This window comes from Schistocerca nitens, chromosome 10, assembly GCF_023898315.1.
Source record: "Schistocerca nitens isolate TAMUIC-IGC-003100 chromosome 10, iqSchNite1.1, whole genome shotgun sequence".
Classification (NCBI taxonomy): domain Eukaryota; kingdom Metazoa; phylum Arthropoda; class Insecta; order Orthoptera; family Acrididae; genus Schistocerca; species Schistocerca nitens.
Genome location: NC_064623.1, coordinates 221,343,321 through 221,366,420, shown reverse-complemented (window position 1 = coordinate 221,366,420; position 23,100 = coordinate 221,343,321). Strand labels below are relative to the sequence as shown.

At 42.8% G+C, this 23,100-nt stretch overlaps 1 protein-coding gene across 1 annotated transcript in view; it reads left to right on the top strand.

Annotated features, from left to right (window-relative positions):
• The window catches only part of LOC126210021 (uncharacterized), a 131,515-nt gene extending 111,416 nt beyond the window's left edge, over positions 1–20,099 (top strand). The window contains exon 2 of the mRNA XM_049939125.1: positions 19,798–20,099. Coding sequence (XP_049795082.1) covers positions 19,798–20,099 — 302 coding nt within the window. The remainder of the gene's footprint in view (positions 1–19,797) is intronic.
• The last annotated feature ends 3,001 nt before the right edge of the window (positions 20,100–23,100 follow it).

Below are 23,100 nucleotides of genomic sequence, written 5' to 3'. Positions count from 1 at the left end.
AAAATTAATTATTATTAATTTCTATATAATGAGGAAGGGTTTTAGTGGGAAGAAACACAGTTTCTTGAAGGATATTTATTAGAAATGACTCTTTGTGCAATACCATGCTTTGAGCTATACCATACACAGTCCAACATCACAGCCGGCCGGAGTGGCCGAGCGGTTCTAGGCACTTCAGTGCGGAACCGCGCTGCTGCTATGGTCGCAGGTTCGAATCCTCCCTCGGGCATCGATGTGTGTGATGTCCTTAGGTTAGTCAGATTTGAGTAGTTTTAAGTTCTAGGGGACTGGTGGCCTCAAACACTCGGCGCCTTCTTGTTGTCACTATCTGGAATGTGTTTGGATGTATGATCAATATTCCAATAAATATTGCATTGCACAATACAGAAATACTGTTTTGTATTTTAATCAACACTTAGTTGCTCTTAATTTACATATTTGCCTCTAAATAAATTTAGTGAAAACAAGTTCTGCCTAGTACACTACTATAATTAGAACGCGGTCTTACTAGTTGAAACTAGTTGATACTGATAGCCTTAGTTACAACTAGAATTTACTGCTGGTAAAAGACGAAAGTCAGTTAAAATTAGTTTTAACTAGGCAAAACGCTTTTTGACGAAGTGGCTACTGGCCATTAAAATTGCTACACCACGAAGATGACGTGCTACAGACGAGAAATTTAACCACCAGGAAGAAGAGGCTGTGATATGCAAATGATTAGCTTTTCAGAGCATTCACACAAGATTGGCGCCCGTGGCGACACCTACAACGTGCTGACATGAGGAAAGTTTCCAACCGATTTCTCATACACAAACAGCAGTTGACTGGCGTTGCCTGGTGAAACATTGTTGTTTTGCCTCGTGTAAGGAGGAGAAATGCGTACCATCACGTTTCCGGCTTTGATAAAGCTCGGATTGTAGCCTATCGCGATTGCGGTTTATCGCATCACGACATTGCTGCTCGCGTTGGTCGACATCCAATGACTGTTAGCAGAATATGGAATCAGTAGCTTCAGGACGGTATACGGAACGCCGTGCTGTATCCCAACGGCCTCGTATCACTAGCAGTCGAGATGACAGGCATCTTATTCGCATGGCTGTAACGGATCGTGCAGCCACGTCTCGATCCCTGAGTCAAGAGATGGGGACGTTTGCAAGACAACAACCATCTGCACGAACAGTTCGACGACGTTTGCAGCAGCATGGACTATCAGCTCGGAGACCATGGCTGCGGTTACCCTTGACGCTGCAGCACATACAGGAGCGCCTGCGATGGTGTACTCAGCGACGAACCTGGGTGCACGAATGGCAAAAAGTCATTTTCCGGATGAATCCAGGTTCAGTTTACAGCATCGTGATGGTCGCATTCGTGTTTGGCGACATCGTGGTGAACGCACATTGGAAGCGTGTAACCGTCATCGCCTTACTGGCGTATCACCCGGCGAGATGGTATGGTGCGCCATTGGTTACACGTCTCGGTCACCTCTTGTTCGCATTGACGGCACTTTCAACAGTGGACGTTACATTTCAGATGTGTTACGACTCGTGGCTCTACCCTTCATTCGATCCCTTCGAAACCCTACATTTCAGCAGCATAATGCACGACCGCATGTTGCAGGTCCTGTACGGGCCTTTCTGGATACAGAAAATGTTCGACTGCTGCCCTGGCCAGCAGATTCTCCAGATCTCTCACCAACTGAAAACGTCTGGTCAATGGTGGCCAAGCAACTGGCTCGTCACAATACGCCAGTCACTACTCTAGATGAAATGTGGTATCGTGTTGAAGCTGCATGGGCAGCTGTACCTGTACACGGCATCCAAGTTCTGTTTGAGTCAATGCCCAGACGTATCAAGGCCGTTATTACGGCCAGAGGTGGTTGTTCTGGGTACTGATTTCTTGTTGGTGTAGCAATTTTAATGGCCAGTAGTGCAGAATTTACTGCTGGTCAAAAACGAAAGTCAGTTAAAATTAGTTTTAACTAGGCAAAACGCGTTTAGACGAAGTGGCTCAGTATAAACTAGTTAGGAAGAAAGCGTTCTAACTAAAAACGGGTTTTGACTGTAACATATGCATTGAAACATGCTTCCATTTGGTGGTAAGTTCCTATGGAACCAAACTGCTGAGGGCATCAGTCACTAGGTTTGGAACTACTTAATCTAACTTGAACTAACATACGCAAAGGACAATAGAGACACCGATGCCCGAGGGAGGACTCGAACCTCCGACGGATGGAGACGCGCGAACCGTGGCAAGGCGCCTCGGACCGAGCGGCTGCCCCACTCGGCTCGTACTCCCATGCTGGCCGTAAGTTAAGGAGATCTGTGGTAAGGTGTTGCATTCCTGCACCAGTGCGGTTCGATAACTGGTGGATGATTGTTGGTGCATGCGGACGAACTGCAGAGGCGTCTGCCAAACGCGTCCCACTCGTCTTCCATGGGACTTAAGTCGGGGGAATAGGCAGGCCAGTCCACTCTCCCCCCGAATAGCTTCTCGTTCCTAAAGTTGCGCAGTTCGATGGGGTCGCGCGTTGTCATCATAAAAACGGAAGTCAGAGCCGAATGCATACGTGAATACAGAAACTTTGGAGAAGGAATACACTCTCCCAATACCGTTGTCTCGTGAGCGTCCAGTGGTCACAGTTTGTAGGTCGACACGCCCGTGCAACGTAACGCCTCCCAACACCTGGACCACCAAAACGATCACGATCGACAATGCCGGACGGACCCTCATATGACGAGACCTGGGAACTCGTAAGATTGTCGAACTTGTTTTGGGGCTCCAGGTGTTACCGTGTGGAGAAGCACGGCAGCAATCTTCTCCAAATCTTTCAGCACAGTACACTCACAGTTCAACACTATTGTGACACTGTGCTCCTTTGTGGGTGACAATGCACCACTGCGTCCAACTCCGCAGATGTAAGGTGGCAGAATAAATGTAGGTCAGATTCGCGCCTTACACGAGAGCTTTATACATCGCAATCAGAAGGTGAATATGGCACCTAACTTACTTCGGCGGTAATGAGCAAATTTGCCCGGCAGTATGAAATGCAAAACAGGGATGACACAGTAATAAACACACCATTCCTATATAATGCATGTTTATGAGAAGAAAGTGCAGCAAGCAGCGAGAGGCGTTTTAGTTAAGAATTTCAGAGGGGCGGGCAGAGGCAAGGCCACCCTACGGGAGGGAACAACTTAAAGGGGTGTCCCAGGCAGAAAGTCAACGACCGACAAGGTGTCTCAGACGAGGAGAGCGAGTATAGTGGCCCGTCTGACGGAGGGCAGGAAAGAAAGCTTTTAACAACTGTGATTCACAATTTCAAAGGGATATGAACAAAACAGGTGTTCACAAAGGAAGTGTTGACAGATGTGAAAATTATCGAACTATCAGTTCAATAAGTCACAGCTGCAAAATACTAACGCGAATTCTTTACAGACGAATGGAAAAACTGGTAGAAGCCGACCTCGGCAAAGGTCAGTTTGGATTCCGCAGAAATGTTGCAACACGTGAGGTAATACTGACACTACGACTTATCTTAGAAAATAGATTAAGGCAAGGCAAACCTACATTTCTACCATTTGTAGGCTTAGAGAAAGCTTTTGACAATGTTGACTGGAATACTCTCTTTCAAATTCTAAAGGTGACAGGGGTAAAATACAGTGAGCGAAAGGCTATTTACAATTTGTACAGAAACCACATGGCAGTATGGCAGTTATGTGAGTCGAGGGCCATGAAAGGGAAGCAGTGGTTGGGAAGGGAGTCAGACAGGGTTGTAGCCTCTCCCCGATGTTGTTCAATCTCTATATTGAGCAAGCAGTGAAGGAAACAAAAGAAAAATTCGGAGTAGCAATTAAAATGCATGGAGAAGAAATAAAAACTTTGAGGTTCGCCGATGACATTGTAATTCTGTGAGAGACGGCAAAGGACCTGGACGAGCAGCTGAAAGGAATTAAAGGAGAAACAAAAGCAAAACGAGGATAATGGAGTGTAGTCGAATTAAATCGGGTGATGCTGAGGGAATTAGATTAGGAAATGAGACGCTTCAAGTAGTAAAGGAATTTTGTTATTTGGGGAGAAAAATAACTGATGATAGTCGAAGTAGAGAGGATATAAAATGTAGACTGGCAATGGCAAGGAAATCGTTTCTGAAGAAGAGAAATTTGTTAACATCGAGTATAGATTTTAGTGTCAGGAAGTCGTTTCTGAAAGTATTTGTGTGGAGTGTAGGCATGTACTGAAGTGAAACATGGACGATAAATAGTTTGGACAAGAAGAGAATGGAAGCTTTCGAAATGTGGTGCTACAGAAGAATGCTGAAGATTAGATGGGTAGATCACATAACTAATGATCAGGTATTGAATAGAATAGGGGAGAAGAGGAGTTTGTGGCACAACTTGACAAGAAGAAGGGACCGGTTGGTAGGACATGTTCTGAGGCATCAAGGGATCACAAATTTAGCATTGGAGGGCAGCGTGGAGGGTAAAAATCGTAGAGGGAGACCAAGAGATGAGTACACTAAGCAGATTCAGAAGGATGTGGGTTGCAGTAAGTAGAGGGAGTTGAAGAAGCTTGCACAGGATAGAGTAGCATGGAGAGCTGCATCAAACCAGTCTCAGGACTGAAGACAACACAACAACAATGAACAAAACTAGTGACGCATTTTCGATCACGTGTCCAGTGAGTGGTATACATGTGAGAGAGTCAATGTACTCTTTTTAGCCGTCTGGAACTGGCACAAAACGTCCGATTGGCGGAAACGCGCTAGGAAGGAGAAAAGAGGCAAAGTTTCGACGCAATTTAATGGTAGGGACCTTGCGATTGGTACAGAGAGTTTACACAAAATAAGAGGAACGGTCTTATTGGTGGAAAAAAGCCGTGATGTGAAGAACGGAAGAACCCAGGCGGGGAGACAGTTCGACTACGAGTAAGACAAGATGGAAATTCTCCAGGACTCTTGTCTGGACTGGCGTCAAGTGCAGAACGGAGCGCATAACGCTCTGTACGACACAGAGGAGTTATTTGAGTGAACACTGCGTTCACAGTGGCTGACGTACAGCCAGAAATTAGCTGTAGCATCGTTTAGCTCCAACTGTGGAGAAACGAACCAGCCCATTAGTCAACTGTTCTTGCGAGAACTGAGAGGGCATTATAATATGTACGCTGCTCCAGCCATGCGCGTGTATATCGCCACTTTCTTAGACTAGGGATGAGCGCATGTTTTCTCGCATAACGAGAAACATAGGGAAAGTTTCTGCCGGGAAATTCAGCAAAGGTTTAATTAGTTTTATAGGAATCTCAGCTGAAGAGAGCGGCCTAGCAGGCGACAGTTCATCGCAGCTTAAGGCAAGTACCGTGTTGGTTCAACAACTTGTGTCCACTGTAAACTCGATCGACCTTGGGTAATCTTGTGCTCAATTTGTCACGTAACTATCCATCCACCGTAGACTTGATTCTCGTCCTAAGTAGTACCGAACTTTGAACCGGAATCGGACGATGTTTGTAGCACTGACCAACATCATAATGTAAGTGTAGGAATAATTTTGTGAAGAAACTTCTAGTTAAACTTTAATATTGTCGTGTTTAGGATAATTTAACCTTCTGAGAGTTAATATTTAATACTGTTGCGTTTAGGATTAATTCTCTTTTTGGTGATGACGAGATGTGTTATCCTGACAACAGCTTTTTTTGTCGTCGCGTTGAAAACCGTGTAAAAGCGTGTATTTTTGTGCTAATGTTGCGACATTAAACATGTCATTTCAACTTACACAGTTGTCTTCAATCCTAGAATAAGTAAACCACACAATATTGAGCCAGAAGATGTTTGGTGAACTGACTAGCCTGCCCATTCCCCATCGAGCAGCTGCGAGATGCATTGGGGAGACGTTTTGCAGCACGACCTTCCAGCCGTTGTCAGTCTCGTCGGCGAAGGCATGGATCGCCGCAAACACAAGTCCTCACCATCTCTGTGGCCACCATTGGAGTGCGTTGCACAGCGTCCATTCCCGTCCATGGCGATCGCACACTGTGATAAGAATCATGTCCCACATTTTGTAATCTCTAGGGGACAATCGTAAATCCATCGTGAGAAAGTTACTCGGGTCGTTAGATTTGCACACCAGTGCAGTAAAGAAGTAACAGGTTAAGAGGTCATGCCCGATGTGGCAGCTTTACTGTACGAACAGAGAAAATATACTGAGTGATAAAAACTTTTCCATTCATCATCGTGAGGGCATTGTTAAGAGTTCAGAACAGATTTGAAATCTCTACATATAAAAGACAATGTATTGACTGACTGACTCACTGACCAACTCACTATTGCCCAGCTGTAGCCGTTAAGAATAGAAACTTGAAATTTGGAAAATGTGTGGATCTTATACTGTGGGCGTCGTTTAAGAAGGGATTTTTCGAAATTCCAACCATAAGGGGTGAATTAGCGGATGATGGTTTTTCTTTTTTTGAAAAATGTCGCTATTAATCCAGTTGAAGCTAGATCTACGAAAATTGGTATTTGGTTTCTCGGTCAGAAATAAAGAAATACCTGTTTCAGCATTTTTGGGAATTTAATCCTATGCTCGTGAAATAGTGCGTGAAAGCTTTTTCTGGAAATATATCGTTATTAAAGAACAATGGTATTTGAATTCTCGGTTACAAATAAAAATATATGTGTTTCAGTGTTTTATGAAATTGAACTCCTAAGTGGCTGAAATATGGGATGAGGTTTTTTATGAAAATATTTTATTATGACAACATTTTTAAAGCTAAATCTACGAAAATTTAAATTTGGCTTCTCAGTTAGAAATTAAAAGAAGTACGTGTTTGACTGTTTCTGGAAATTCAGTCCCTGTGGGGGTGAAAAGGAGGATGAAACTTTTTATGGAAATATTTCATTGTGCAAGCATTTCTAAAGCTATATTATATGAAACATAAGCATTTCACTGCTTTTGGATATTCACCCTCTAAGGGGGTGAAATAGGGGGGTGAAACGTTTTATGAAAATATTTCACTGCAAAAGCATTTTTAAAGGTAAATCTTTGAAAATTGGAGTTTGGCTTCTTGGTTGGAGATGAAAAAAAAACATGCAATTGTCTTTGGAAATTCAACTCCTAAGAGGGTGAAATAGGGGCAGACTGATTCACTGACCAATCATCGCCCAGTTCAAACCGCTAAGCATGGAAACTTGATGTTTGGAGAAGGTGTCAATCTTATGCTGTTATGCTGTAGGCATCGTTTGAGAACGGATTGTCCGAAATCCTACTCCTAAGGGGGGGGGGGGTGAAAGAGGGAGGCTTTTTGAAAGTATGTCGCTATTAGAGGAATTTTGAAGCTAGAACTACGAAAACCGATATTTGATTTCTCAGTCGGAAAATGAAAAATACGTGATGACTAACTGAAAACCTCAGCTGCCGACAGGTGTTGTTGATATACCTCGATGTGGACAGCTGAAAATGTGGGCCCCGACCGGGACTCGAACCCGGGATCTCCTGCTTACACTCTATCCATCTTTTTTTTTTAATCTCATTTTTTCGTTTTTTAGTTCGTTGTATCTGTTTGGGGGGGGGGGGGGACGTCGAAAGACACCCATGTCAGTTCGTTGTTGATCCATTAACTCAGTATTTTTATTACAGAGGGCAGCTAGCCCTCTGACCGAACACGCTGAGTTACCGTGCCGTCAGTCCATCACAGCCATCGAAGACACAGATGAATAGCGCGACTGCAGGGACTTATCCCTTGCACGCTTCCCGTGAGACTCACATTCCCAACTGTCCACAATTCTACATATGTAATGTACATTATAGACATTTGCCCACCCACTCATTACTCGCGCATGCTTCGACGATTCCCGTAAGAGTTTGGGCAACCTGTGCGCATTCGCACAGACGAAGGTCAATGGCTGGGTAGCCTTTAACTATATATACGAAGACAGTAACTTGTAGAATTACTTAAAAGATTCGAGAACTTCACGAGTGGCATTTGCCGTGTGGGCCCAGGCGTTGTCGTGAATCAGCAAGATCTTTGAGCCCAACTTTCCCCTGCGCTTGTTTTGTATTGCTCTTCTGAGGTTGTGCAGAGTTTGGCAATACCTTTGACAGTTTATTGTAGTGCCCCTTTCCAGGAAATCCACAAAAATCACACCTTTTCTGTCCCAAAAGAGGTAACCACGTGGTTGAAGGCGCAGGCGGACGAATTTTACGACGAAGGAATTTCCAAGCTCGTCCATCGCTACGATAAGTGCCTTAATTAAAATGGCAACTACGTAGAAAAGTAGTATTTAAATGTGGCTTTCATCTGTATATAATAAAAAAAATTCCAATACTCTATTTATTTTTAATTCCAAAACCTTACCCTCGTGAACCATGGACCTTGCCGTTGGTGGGGAGACTTGCGTGCCTCAGCGATACAGATAGCCGTACCGTAGGTGCAACCACAACGGAGGAGTATCTGTTGAGAGGCCAGACAAACGTGTGGTTCCTGAAGAGGGGCAGCAGCCTTTTCAGTAGTTGCAAGGGCAACAGTCTGGATGATTGACTGATCTGGCCTTGTAACAATAACCAAAACGGCCTTGCTGTGCTGGTACTGCGAACGGCTGAAAGCAAGGGGAAACTACGGCCGTAATTTTTCCTCAGGGCATGCAGCTTTACTGTATGATTAAATGATGATGGCGTCCTCTTGGGTAAAATATTCCGGAGGTAAAATAGTCCCCCATTCGGATCTCCGGGCGGGGACTACTCAAGAGGATGTCGTTATCAGGAGAAAGAAAACTGGCGTTCTACGGGTCGGAGCGTGGAATGTCAGATCCCTTAATCGGGCAGGTAGGTTAGAAAATTTGAAAAGGGAAATGGATAGGTTAAAGTTAGATATAGTGGGAATTAGTGAAGTTCGGTGGCAGGAGGAACAAGACTTCTGGTCAGGTGACTACAGGGTTATAAATACAAAATCAAATAGGGGTAATGCAGGAGTAGGTTTAATAATGAATAGGAAAATAGGAATGCGGGTAAGCTACTACAAACAGCATAGTGAACGCATTATTGTGGCCAAGATAGATACGAAGCCCACACCTACTACAGTAGTACAAGTTTATATGCCAACTAGCTCTGCAGATGACGAAGAAATTGAAGAAATGTATGATGAAATAAAAGAAATTATTCAGATAGTGAAGGGAGACGAAAATTTAATAGTCATGGGTGACTGGAATTCGAGTGTAGGAAAAGGGAGAGGAGGAAACGTAGTAGGTGAATATGGATTGGGGCTAAGAAATGAAAGAGGAAGCCGCCTGGTAGAATTTTGCACAGAGCACAACTTAATCACAGCTAACACTTGGTTTAAGTATCATGACAGAAGGTTGTATACATGGAAGAACCCTGGAGATACTAAAAGGTATCAGATAGATTATATAATGGTAAGACAGAGATTTAGGAACCAGGTTTTAAATTGTAAGACGTTTCCAGGGGCATATGTGGACTCTGACCACAATCTATTGGTTATGACCTGTAGATTCAAACTGAAGAAACTGCAAAAAGGTGGGAATTTAAGGAGATGGGACCTGGATAAACTGAAAGAACCAGAGGTTGTACAGAGTTTCAGGGAGAGCATAAGGGAACAATTGACAGGAATGGGGGAAAGAAATACAGTAGAAGAGGAATGGGTAGCTTTGAGGGATGAAGTAGTGAAGGCAGCAGAGGATCAAATAGGTAAAAAGACGAGGGATAGTAGAAATCCTTGGGTAACAGAAGAAATATTGAATTTAATTGATGAAAGGAGAAAATATAAAAATGCAGTAAATGAAGCAGGCAAAAAGGAATACAAACGTCTCAAAAATGAGATCGACAGGAAGTGCAAAATGGCTAAGCAGGGATGGCTAGAGGACAAATGTAAGGATGTAGAGGCTTATCTCACTAGGAGTAAGATAGATACTGCCTACAGGAAAATTAAAGAGACCTTTGGAGATAAGAGAACCAGTTGTATGAACATCAAGAGCTCAGATGGAAACCCAAGTCTAAGCAAAGAAGGGAAAGCAGAAAGGTGGAAGGAGTATATAGAGGGTCTATACAAGGGCGATGTACTTGAGGACAATATTATGGAAATGGAAGTGGATGTAGATGAAGATGAAATGGGAGATACGATACTGCGTGAAGAGTTTGACAGAGCACTGAAAGACCTGAGTCGAAACAAGGCCCCCGGAGTAGACAACATTCCATTGGAACTACTGACGGCCTTGGGAGAGCCAGTCCTGACAAAACTCTACCATCTGATGTATGAAACAGGTGAAATACCCTCAGACTTCAAGAAGAATATAATAATTCCAATCCCAAAGAAAGCAGGTGTTGACAGATGTGAAAATTACCGGACAATCAGTTTAATAAGCCACAGCTGCAAAATACTAACACGAATTCTTTACAGACGAATGGAAAAACTGGTAGAAGCCGGCCTCGGGGAAGATCAGTTTGGATTCCGTAGAAATACTGGAACACGTGAGGCAATACTGACCTTACGACTTATCTTAGAAGAAAGATTAAGGAAAGGCAAACCTACGTTTCTAGCATTTGTAGACTTAGAGAAAGCTTTTGACAATGTTGACTGGAATAATCTCTTTCAAATTCTAAAGGTGGCAGGGGTAAAATACAGGGAGCGAAAGGCTATTTACAATTTGTACAGAAACCAGATGGCAGTTATAAGAGTCGAGGGACATGAAAGGGAAGCAGCGGTTGGGAAGGGAGTGAGACAGGGTTGTAGCCTCTCCCCGATGTTATTCAATCTGTATATTGAGCAAGCAGTAAAGGAAACAAAAGAAAAATTCGGAGTAGGTATTAAAATCCATGGAGAAGAATAAAAACTTTGAGGTTCGCCGATGACATTGTAATTCTGTCAGAGACAGCAAAGGACTTGGAAGAGCAGTTGAACGGAATGGATGGTGTCTTGAAAGTGGGATATAAGATGAACATCAACAAAAGCAAAACGAGGATAATGGAATGTAGTTCTAGGCGCTCAGTCCGGAACCGCGAGACTGCTACGGTCGCAGGTTCGAATCCTGCCTCGGGCATGGATGTGTGTGATGTCCTTAGGTTCGTTAGGTTTAAGTAGTTCTAAGTTCTAGGGGACTGATGACCACAGATGTTAAGTCCCATAGTGCTCAGAGCCATTTGAACCATTTTTTAATGGAATGTAGTCGAATTAAGTCGGGCGATGTTGAGGGTATTAGATTAGGAAATGAGACACTTAAAGTAGTAAAGGAGTTTTGCTATTTGGGGAGCAAAATAACTGATGATGGTCGAAGTAGAGAGGATATAAAATGTAGACAGGCAATGGCAAGGAAAGCGTTTCTGAAGAAGAGAAATTTGTTAACATCGAGTATAGATTTAAGTGTCAGGAAGTCGTTTCTGAAAGTATTTGTATGGAGTGTAGCCATGTATGGAAGTGAAACATGGACGGTAAATAGTTTGGACAAGAAGAGAATAGAAGCTTTCGAAATGTGGTGCTACAGAAGAATGCTGAAGATTAGATGGGTAGATCACATAACTAATGAGGAAGTATTGAATAGGATTGGGGAGAAGAGAAGTTTGTGGCATAACTTGACGAGAAGAAGGGATCGGTTGGTAGGACATGTTCTGAGGCATCAAGGGATCACCAATTTAGTATTGGAGGGCATCGTGGAGGGTAAAAATCGTAGGGGGAGACCAAGAGATGAATACACTAAGCAGATTCAGAAGGATGTAGGTTGCAGTAAGTACTGGGAGATGAAGAAGCTTGCACAGGATAGAGTAGCATGGAGAGCTGCATCTAACCAGTCTCAGGACTGAAGATCACAACAACAATTCCAAAACGTAATGTACTTTGTGGATAGCCCTCGTATAAAGAAATATTTGTTAGGGGACGAGAGCTGCTATGGAAATATCTCCACAAGAATGCAAAGGGCACGATTAACAAAAACTTTGGACTCCAGCTACTAGAATCGCTTATTGGTCGGAAGTACATTCGTAACAGTCCATGCTTATATGGCCTTAATTAGCGTAAAAAGCTTAGAAGCAGTTTGTGGACAACAATAAAATTTGATAAAAAAAGTGCAGGCCATACAGTACTCAAGCGAAACAGCTGTTGCTGAGCTACTAAATATAAAGTTTGTACAAAGTCGCTTAGCGTACTCATTCTTGAATTCTACTGGATAAATACAGTCTGGGTATTCGTGTGCCATAGCCGCACAGCCTCAGCACTTGTACACAGTTCGTAAGTCCAATACTAGTCTTACTGTGTTAGACCTTTAACACACAATCATAGCTCTTACTGTTAGTATTTATGGCAGCATTTTAAATTTTTAAATTCGTTATGTAAATATGTTGAAAACCAAATTTTTGTTGCCCCTGGCAACCTTGAACTGGTTACGATAAGAGTTAAAGGGAGCGAACACGTGTCTCGGCATATCTGTAGATACTGGACCGTTTCTGGGAAAACGACAGTCAAAGTGTTCGACATACTTTAGGTACCGTTTAGCACGCACTAAGCTCAGTCGAGGGGGTGCATAGTCGCGTGTTCGAAACTCGCTTATTGTTTTTATTTATTTTTTTTTTCATTTATATATCCACTCCTGTAGAAGATTACTATACGAATGTTTCTTATCGAGTTAGGGGATATAAGGGTGTTATATTAATTGTAAAATTACAACAGGGTTTCACAATAAGTGGCAGACATATATAATACATGTGTGTATGGTGTTGTCAGGAGTTGCAGTCTTTTTAAATTTTCTTTTCTGATAGTTCACTGTTACATCAATTCTTAATTCTTATATTTTATTCCTACATTTACTGCTCAGGAAGATTTGCTCTATTCCCTTGGATGATACCGATCGTAGAGACATTCGAAATATATATACTCAGAAACGACGAGCATCGTGCTAAGACAACTTTTCCATAGCGACATTTCTTCGTAAGAATCTCACTGGCAAAGAATTGTCGTTAACATTGCTGAAGATATCGCACGTTGACAATAATTTCGCTGCAAACCACGCATGAAAACGTATCACTTTTTCGAAAACTTGCACTTGATTATGAATCAAGATACATAACAGGAATTTCACCGAAAACAATTTAAAATAAACTTTCCGTTCATTTGTTTTTATTATTATTTTTTAAAAATTCATTCACTAAACCTGCAATTAGGAGACGAATAAGAACACTGTTATTTCAGTATACATTGGAAAACATCCGTGTAGTAATCGTCTACGGACAGTGGTATAAAATAAAAAACGAAAATAAAAATAATAATCGCGCTTCGAACTCGGGGTACCAACGCTGCGGCGCCACCACATCGGCTGGACTGTTTACTCGCTGAAAGGCCCGTACATGAAATACCACGAAAGCTTCGACCGACGTTTTCTCAAAACGGTCGAATATGTACGCAGAAGCCGGGATATGTGGCTTATTTTAACCCCTCCTCCACTGAGTGAAGAATTGGAGTATGGCACTGTCCGTGTTCGCCTCGTGAAAGGAGGTACCGTGAACCAAATTAGCCATTTTCTAGCAAGGATATAACAACTCATTTTAAATAATTACATATGCCATTAGCTGTTCTAGCGGCATGGACCACATTTTATTCTATGTCCTTTTTAAATTATTGTTTGTCGTGTTTTTCTTTCTTTCTTTTTTTTCGTTTTCCACTGACGGTTCTGAAGATACGGTCTTAAGTACAAATTTTGTGATTACATCCGCCGGAAAATAAAGTGATGATGACGTTCGAATTGTGGAAGTTTTGGCGTTAAAGCCGTTATTCGAGCGACCCCGCTGCTGCTCATCGGCAGGGTGTGCGGACATTTGCCACGCCGGACATTTGCCACGATTTCACCTGCTCCGAAGGGTTGGCTCCCTTGTCTCCCCCTCCTACTCCTTCTCATCGCTTACTGAGCCTTTCCGCTGATTTATTTAACATAGAAGCAGAATCTCTTTGGATTTTCCGCCACATTTCTAGAGAGAGTTTCGTTGTGGAAACTATTAAATGCATCTCGCACTGAAATCCGCACCAAATTTCGAGCCTCAGTAAAACTTCGCCAATCTTGAAGATTTTGCGTTCGTCTAAATTATACTTGCCTTTTTCGGTGCTCCTGCAGCAGCATTCTGTCGTGTTTTCTGTACCATGGAGGATCAGTTCCGTCTCTTATTAATTTATTTGGTATGAATCTCTCGAGCGCTGTTGATACTATTTCTTTGAACTTAAGCCACATATGGTCTTCACTTACATAGTTTGGAAGGATTGGAGACTGTCTCTTAGAAAGACGTCAACCGAATTTTTCAAATGAAGGGCCCTGAGCACTATGGGACTTAACATCTGAGGTCATCAGTCCCCTTGAACTTAGAACTACTTAAACCTAACTAACCTAAGGACATGACACACATCCATGCCCGAGGCAGGATTCGAACCTGCGACGTAGCGGTCGCGCGGTTCCGGACTGCAGCGCCTAGAACCGCTCGGCCACGCCGACCGGCGTCAACCGAATTTTTAGTTGCTTTTATAAATAGATATATTTCGCGTTTAGTTTTGGTGAATTTTTTTGTTACGTAATTGAGCCTCGCTACGACTGTGTATTCAGTAATCCCTGTATCCGTCGTGATGCTCAGGATTATTTGTGGCTAAGAGGTCAAGTGTGTTTTCGTAACCATTTACGATTTGAATGGCCTCGTGAACTAACTGTTCACAATAATTTTAAAAAAAGCATTTAGAACAATTACGGAAGTCATTTTCTATCTACAATAGGGTCTGAAAATGTATTTTTGTCAACATACGGAAGGTAGATTGAAGTCACTGCCAACTTTAATTGTATGAGTAGGGTACCTATTTGTGATGAGACTCGAGTCTTCTTTGAACTGTTCAGCAACTGTTTCTTGTGAGACCGGGGGTCGGTAAAACGAGCCAGTTATTAACTTATTCCGGTTGTGGAATAATATAACCTCTGCCGATACTAAGTCACAGGAACTATCTGTTTCAGTGTCGCTTGTGAGCTGGAACACACATTATATTATTTTTCCTTATGTTGTGCTTCTTGTTTCTGTTGTAGTGCAGATCATTACAATTACGGCTTTTCCCTCCAAAACCTAGGATGCTTTCTCTGTGACCCTGTAAATACCAGAGCTAAACAATGTAGAACAACAATGTACGTTACAAGCAAAGCATTCTGTATTACTTCATTTGCTTATTTCTAACATTTTAAAATTGTACGTCGACTTTAGATGACATGTCAATGATAGATGTTCTTATCTCTATTTAGTGAATGAATTTTCAGTAATGTTTTGAACATTGTCCCGCTACACTTTAGTAACTAATGTTTCGCCGCAAGGGATATCGCATTTTAGAGAGTAAATTAATATGGAGTATGTCGTTCTTCTTTTCACACATTCACATACCCATTTCATCTTTCCTTATTGTCTTTTGGGCATACAGCCTGTAGTAATTAAAGGAGGCACAAATGCAGTGGTCAAAAAGAAATGGTTAGCATACATTCGCATTCTCTTTACAGTGTTCCTTTCTTGTTGCTCCCATGGCGATGGACTGTTTCTATCGCAATCAATAAGCGTGAAAGGAAGCTACCGTACAGACAGAAGGATCTATATTTATACTTGGCAGAACTAATTACATACTGACATAATCGTCGGTATTGCTTTCGTTTCCCAAAAGTTATAAATATTTCGATTTCGGAAAAGCAGCTCTGTATTTGGTCAAGATGTCGAAGAAGAAGGTCCTTTACGTATTGGTTGTATCGAGTAAGATGTGGAGACGGCGGTTTGAAAGCGGACAGAAGTAGTTGGAGGAAGGGCGTCCCTTACCCGAGGGATCGCTGCTCAAGCTACCTGGCGAAGGGGCAGGTGTGGCAAATGTCCGGCATTCCATCGGCAGCCCAGGGCTCTGCTACCTGCCGGGTAAGTTGATGACTTCGACTGGGGGGTGGGGGGTTATTGGACGCTCCCTCGACCTTTCCCGGTCGCAAGTTTCTCTGGGCACAGTTTGCGGGACACCGTAGGCTCGTAGTCCCGGGCAGCGCGGCGTTGCCATGGCGACGACCCAGCCGGTTGCCGCCGCTCGATACAGCCACCCGGTCGCAGCTCAGCACCGGAGGGGGGGGGGGGAGTGATACGGGGGGGGGGGGGAGCACAAGCCGGAAGTCCAACACAGCCCCGCCTGCAACTCGCCGCCTTACACGCTACCACTCCGCCAAGAACGAGGTGTGTACAAACGGAGGCCATTTTACTTTTCGTCAGTGACGGTACATTCAAACGCCAATTCAATACATGGCTGTCCATGGAGGAAGGGTCAGTGTCAAGAGGAACGATCATACGAAGCAAAGAAAGTCCAGTAAACATGGGCTATAAAACGCATACCTCAAGAACTACGAGCACTTGTTTATCTTCGATACTGTGAAACAAGTCTCTTCTACTGCAGGCTCTTTGAGCAGTGGCAGTAAAAAAGAAATCAAGAAAAAACTGTCCAATGAACAGGGTACTTGTTCATCAACGCTACTATGAACTACGAGGGTCACTCCAAAAGATATGCACACTATTATTTTTTTAAATCCATATTTTATTCTACATGTCTGAAAGTTTTACAGTGTTAGATACATCCTTTAGGAACAATATTTTCATTTCTCCACACAATTTCCATCCCTATAAACTGCCTTACGCCATCTTGGAACCAGCGCCTGTATACCCACACAGTAAAATTCTGGACCAACCTGTTGGAGCCACTGTTTGGCAGCGTGCACAAGGGAGTCATCATCTTCAAACCTTGTTCCACGAAGAGAGTCTTTCAGTTTCCCAAGGAGATGATAGCCACATGGAGCCAGGTCAGGACTGTAAGGCAGGCGTTTCAGTGTTGTCCATTCGTGTTTTGTGATCGCTTCCGTGGTTTTTTGACTGATATATGGCCGTGCATTGTCGTGCAACAGCAAAACATCCTGCTTTTGCCGATGTGGTCGAACACGACTCAGTCGAGCTTGAAGTTTCTTCAGTGTCGTCACATACGGTGGTTCCACTTGGCAAGATGTCCGCAAGCAAGAGTCCTTCGGAATCGAAAAACACCATAGCCATAACTTTTCTAGCAGAAGGTGTGGTTTTGAATTTCTTTTTCTTGGGTGAATTTGCATGATGCCACTCCATTGATTGCCTCTTCGTCTCTGGTGAAAAATTATGGAGCCATTTTTCATCACCTGCCACAATTCTTCCAAGAAATTCATTTCCACCATTCTCGTACTGTTCCAAAAGTTCGCTGAATACCGTTTTTCTTGTTTCTTTGTGAGCCAATGTCAACATCCTGGGAACGCACCTGGCACAAACCTTTTTTAACGCCAACACGTTCTGTATTCTGCAAACACTTACTTCTCCTATCCCAACGTAGCGTGACAATTCGTTCACTGTGATGCGTCTGTCAGCAGTCACCAATTCGTTAACTCTCTGCACATCTTGTGGAGTGTGTGCAGTACGAGGCCTGCCGCTGCGAGGACAATCCTCAATATTGCCGTGCCCGCTTTCATTACGTAACCTGCTTGCCCACCGACGAACTGTACTGCGATCGACAGCGGCACTCCATACACATTTTTCAATCTGTTGTGGATGTTTCCCACTGTCTCGTTTTCATAGCACAGGAATTCTATGACAGCACGTTGCTTCTGACGAACGACAAGCCATCTTGAAATCCTGTGACGGCGCCACTCACGGGAACAGATTGAACTAAGTTTGAAAACAGGCGGGAAGGTTGTATCTACACACTGTAAAACTTTCACACATGCACAACGAATATTGTATTTTTACAAAAATATTGTGCACTTCTTTTGGAGTGACCCTCTTACGTATCTTATGCTGAATATAAGCGCCCACAGCCTTTGAGGAATGCATTTTAGATCCCCTGTTCACTGGACTATTCCGCTTCGTTCACGTCACATCCCTGAATGTTGAGCATTTCTCACGGGACACCCTGTGTGCAGGATGTCAAGAGGAAAGGTACATGCTTTGATGAGTGATAGAATTAGCCATTCTGAGCAAAAAAAATTTCATATTGACATATGCCTCATTTGAACGGTTTCCGAGGTAGAACACTTTTAATATGCATTCTTATTTATTTCCTGTATTATTCAAACATTGTCCTTGTTTACAAAGTAAGACAGTAGTGCGGAGGAAGTTGAGACGAACAATTTGTTACGGGACACTGTCATATCGGGAAACTACCTCAAATTGCCTCACAAAACTACCCAAGCTACAGGGCACGCGTGTCGCACGATGTTTTCAATATTTCACGCTCTCTTCGCACAAACTATGTATTAATCCTACAGAAAAAAATGAATAGGACCTTCTTGTAGGAAATTCAAGGTAGTTTAATTTCGTACTGCGACACGTTCAGGCTGGAGTGTCCGGTTTTAGAATTATTCAGAAGTATCGTACAGTAATGTTTTCTATCTCGGAAACTATTCGGATTGGGGGACATATGCCAATATAAATTTTTTGGTTGGGGTTTACTACTAATATCACCCCTCAAAGCACGTACTGTCACTCTTGACTCATCCTGTATAACTGACAAGAACTATAGCTAAGAATCTCGACCCAAAAAACAATATTTTTGAAAAGGAAGACAAGGTCGCAAGCTAAATTGTAGTAAATGACCAGAAATTAGAGACAGTGAATGATTTCAGATTTTTGGGAAAACTGTAACCCATCCCTGATTCTTTAAAGAATCGAACTCCTATTTATAAAACAGCGTCAAACGTCAAACTTATTTTTTTTTCTTTTTACAAATGAGTTACTGTGTTAAACGTTATTTTAAGCAAATAAAACCCTAATGACTAATTATGTTGCTCAAAAATGGTTCAGATGGTTCTCAGCACTATCGGACCTGACATCTGAGGTCATCAGTCCCCTAGTACTTAGAACTACTTAAACCTAACTAACCCAAGGACATCACACACATCCATGCCGGGGGCAGGATTCGAACCTGCGTCCATAACGGTCGCGCGGTTCCAGACTGAAGCGCCTAGAACCGCCCGGCCACACCGGCCGGCAATTATGTTTCTTTTACTAGTTTCGGATTATTTACCTACAGACTACCAAGAAATTCAAAACCAAAAAGAATATTTCTTATACACTGCAAAGCGAAAAAAATTACGCGCCACGAAGGAATTTTTCGAATGGGACAGAATGGCCACGGAAATGTGCCTTTGGGTCTCTTGTGGGGTTATGAGTGTACATTTGCTAGAAAAAGATCAAGAGTTCGAAACCTATTGTGAATGCCCTTTCTCATTATGTGTCAAATCGCATAGTACAAAGAGAAAACACACTTGGAAATGGGAATCGTTTCCCGAAAGGCATCGTATAAAATACGAATAAAAGAAAATCATGACCAGTACCAGAAAGGATTTTTATAAACAAACTCACTGATTTCACAGTCGCAGACTTTAAAAAACATTTTATAATGGACAAAATCAGATTTTCATACGCAATTTCTGTATTGTTTTTATGTCAAGAAAGCTACATTTATGGACGCCAACTTATGAACATCCTGTGTAAATTAATGAAGAAAGCTTTCGTCGGTTACAGTTATAGGTTACGCTGCCATTCACCGAATCCTTCGGCCGTGAATGGAACCAAAAGCCTGGAGGAGGGAGACCGAATGTCCTCCGCCACGGATTTGAAACTGTAATGTTCCACGCGAGCGACGCCCGTATCGACGGCAGCTGTCGATCGCCGACCGACGCGCGCGCATCGATAATTCAAACGCGATCGCGCGCTCGCGACACGGAGGGCTCGCCTCGCTTCGCTCCGCTTCCGTTATTTTAAGATGGCGCCCCGCTGCGCGGGCGCGCGCTCGAGTGCTTCGGCCGGCCGCCGTCAGTGTCGCTGCGGTCGGAGCGTGACGTCACGCGGCTCGTGACGTGTCACTGTCGGCGTGGCGGCGGCGAAGGCGCGGGTGACTTTGAGAAGGTCAAACGGGAGAAGCTCGAGGCTGCAGGGAGGGAGTGTCGTGTTTACACTGCTGGCTCACGTGGCCAGGGAGCTGGCGCCACGTGGGAAGCCGGCGTGTTTGTTTGCCCGCAGCAGCGGCAGTGGGCGCTGTACAGTGCACGCACCTCTTATCAATAACCACATCCTGTTCGATTCCTTTCGCGTGACTCTCAGTACGCCTCTATTAGAGTTCAAAGAGTGAACTCTGGAATGTAACCACCTTAAGATGGACAGAAGCCCGAAACCTATCGTATTTTAAACAAAGCAACTGCAAAAGCAACTGGTAGCGGATTTTCTTCAACGTTACCCTTTAGAGCAACAGTCGTTTATTACATTAGAGTCCATTTATGGATAAAATTAATTTGCTGTTTTATATACCCACATAGACCACATTTCCGTTGTGTTTCGGTTGTGTGTTGCAGTGAGGCTAGTGGGCGACGATCTGACGATATTGTGCGTTAGATCCAACAATGTGGTCAGTTCCTGGCACACAGATTGCCTAAAAAGTACATCGCTTACAGTTCCACATTTTGGGAGGTTATTGCAGTTGAACGTGGTTGACCACTACCATTTATTTATTTATTTATTGCTTTTACGACCCTATTGGATCACTTTAGTTCAAATCTTGTAGTCGTCCTTAGCCGTTTCATTTGTTTGGCTGTTTCTTCTTTCTTTTTAGCCCATATTTTTTTGAGCCGTTCCGATCTTCGTTTTCTTTCCTCCTCTGAATACACCACATTTCGTCTCTGCCTTGGTTTGTGCGTGAGTGTTATTGTGTTTGTTTTTACCCATTCGCTGTATTTCTGTGATTTTGTTACAAGATCCTCCTTCGAGATTCCTAGTTCTTCCATGTCCTTCTGCACTTCTCTCACCCAGTTTGACTTGATTTTTTTATTCCAATAAAAGTCGATCAGTCGTTTAGCTAGTCTAGTGTCTTCCGTTCTCAGTATGTGTCCCAGGAATGATATCCTTTTCCTTCTGAAGAATTCTGTTAGTGGAGTGATTGTTTTGTAGACGGTTTCGTTTGGGATTATTCTCCATTGGCCTTCCACTAGGTTCTTCTTGTTTATACACTTTCTTACTATCCTTCTTTCTATTTTTTCTATTGCTTCTATCTCTCCTATTTTATACGGTCCGGAGATTGTCTCGCATGCGTATTGTATTTCCGGGAGAATCACCGTCTGGTAATGTCTGATTTTGGTTTTTGTTGATAGGCATCTCTTATTGTATATGTTCTGAGTTGTGAATAGAGACTTCTTCAGTTTGTCAGTTCTTTCTTTCCAGTTTATTTTCTCGTTATTGTTGTGTGTTATTGTTTCCCCTAGATACTTGAATTTTTTCACCAGTTCTACTTTAGTGTTGAAAATTGATATGTGATCAACGCAGAGAGGATCCCTGACCATGATTTTGGTCTTTTGGAACGAGATTTTTAGTCCAATTTTCCCAGCTATCTCTTCTAGTGTCTCAATTTGCGTTCTTGCCTCTTTTATGTTGTTTGCTAATAGCGCTAAGTCGTCCGCAAAACCTAAACAGTTTACTTTGATTTTTGTTCCTACTTTTATTAGTTCTGGATTAATCTTCCTCCATTCTCTCATCAGATATTCCAGTGCACAGTTAAACAGAATTGGGGACAGCCCGTCCCCCTGTCTTAATCCTGTTTTAATTTCGAACGCGTCTGAGGTTGCTCCTCTGAATTTGACTTTAGAGGTTGTGTTCTCCAGTGTAAGCCCAATCATTTTGATCAGTTTGGGGTGTAAGCCTAAATTTCTCAGTATCTTCTTCAAAGATTCTCTATGTATGCTGTCGTAGGCTTTTTGGAAATCGATGAAAGAGATCACTAGTTGTTTGTTTCTTGATTTGTAGTAGTCGATGATTAGCTTTAGGTTTAATATTTGTTCTGGGCAGCTTCTTCCCGGTCTAAATCCCGCCTGATACTCTCCCAGTTCTTTTTCTAGTTGGTCTCTGACCCTGTTATAAATTATTTTGGAGAGAATCTTGTACGTACAGTCCAGTAGGGAGATCCCTCTATAATTGCCTGGGTCTGTCTTACTCCCTTTTTTGTGGATGGGACATATTATCGCTGTTGTCCATCTTGTCGGTAATTTCTCCTCTTTCCAGATCTTTTGAATGTTCTTGTGGAGGCTGGCCACTGCGTTTTCTCCGGCGTACTTCCATAGCTCTGCCGTTAGTTGGTCTTCTCCGCTAGCTTTGTTGTTTTTTAATTGTTTAATTGCTATTTCCACTTCTGATATTGATGGTGCTTGTATGTTCTCTTCCGGTGTCCTGACTTCTGTGTTAGTATTTATGTCGAGTATATTGATCGGGTCTTCGCAGTTCAGAAGATTTCGGAAGCTTTCCGCCATAATATTGGCATTTTCTTCATCGTTGTGTGCCGTTACTCCTTCTTTGTTTTTGAGCATGAGGGTTGGTGGTGTAAAGGTTTTGGTTTTTTCCCTAAATGTTCTATAGTATTGCCGTGAGTTGTTTTTGGCAAAGCTATCTTCTATTTGGTCCAGCAGTCCGTGATGATACTTTCTTTTGCTATTTCTTAACGTTCTTTGAGTTATTTTCCTTTGTTGGGTCAGCGTTGCAAAATTTTCGTCAGTTTTGTTATTTTGGAATTTCTTCCACGCTTCATGTCTCTTGTCGACTGCCTCCTCACACACTCTGTCCCACCACTGGTGTTTTTTTCTCTTTTCGGGTTGTGCTATTTCTGCGGCTATTGTTTTCAACTTCTCTGTCAGTTCTTCCAGTTCCGTGTCTGATTGGATTGTGTTTGTTTTCATTGCGTATTGTGTGTTGTTTTGTATTTTTGCTTGGTCGTGGGTTCGTCTCAACCGGTTGGTTCTTTTTTTCTTTTTTCCAGCCGGTGTTATCTTGATTTTTATTTTGGACAGGTAGTGATCAGAGCCCAGGTCCTTTCCCCTCAGAACTTTAACTACCATTACTATATTCAAATTACACTAAATCAATCATTACCACAGGATGAATTTTTTCCTTATAGTAACGTGATAAAATATTTCATATGCTGAAAAGCTTTAATTTGGTTAAGGAAAGGCTCAGAAGTTACACAGGTGTTCACCATGTTATTGAAGCATGCAATCAACTGTGGAAAAAGTTATTGAAAAAAATGTATTTC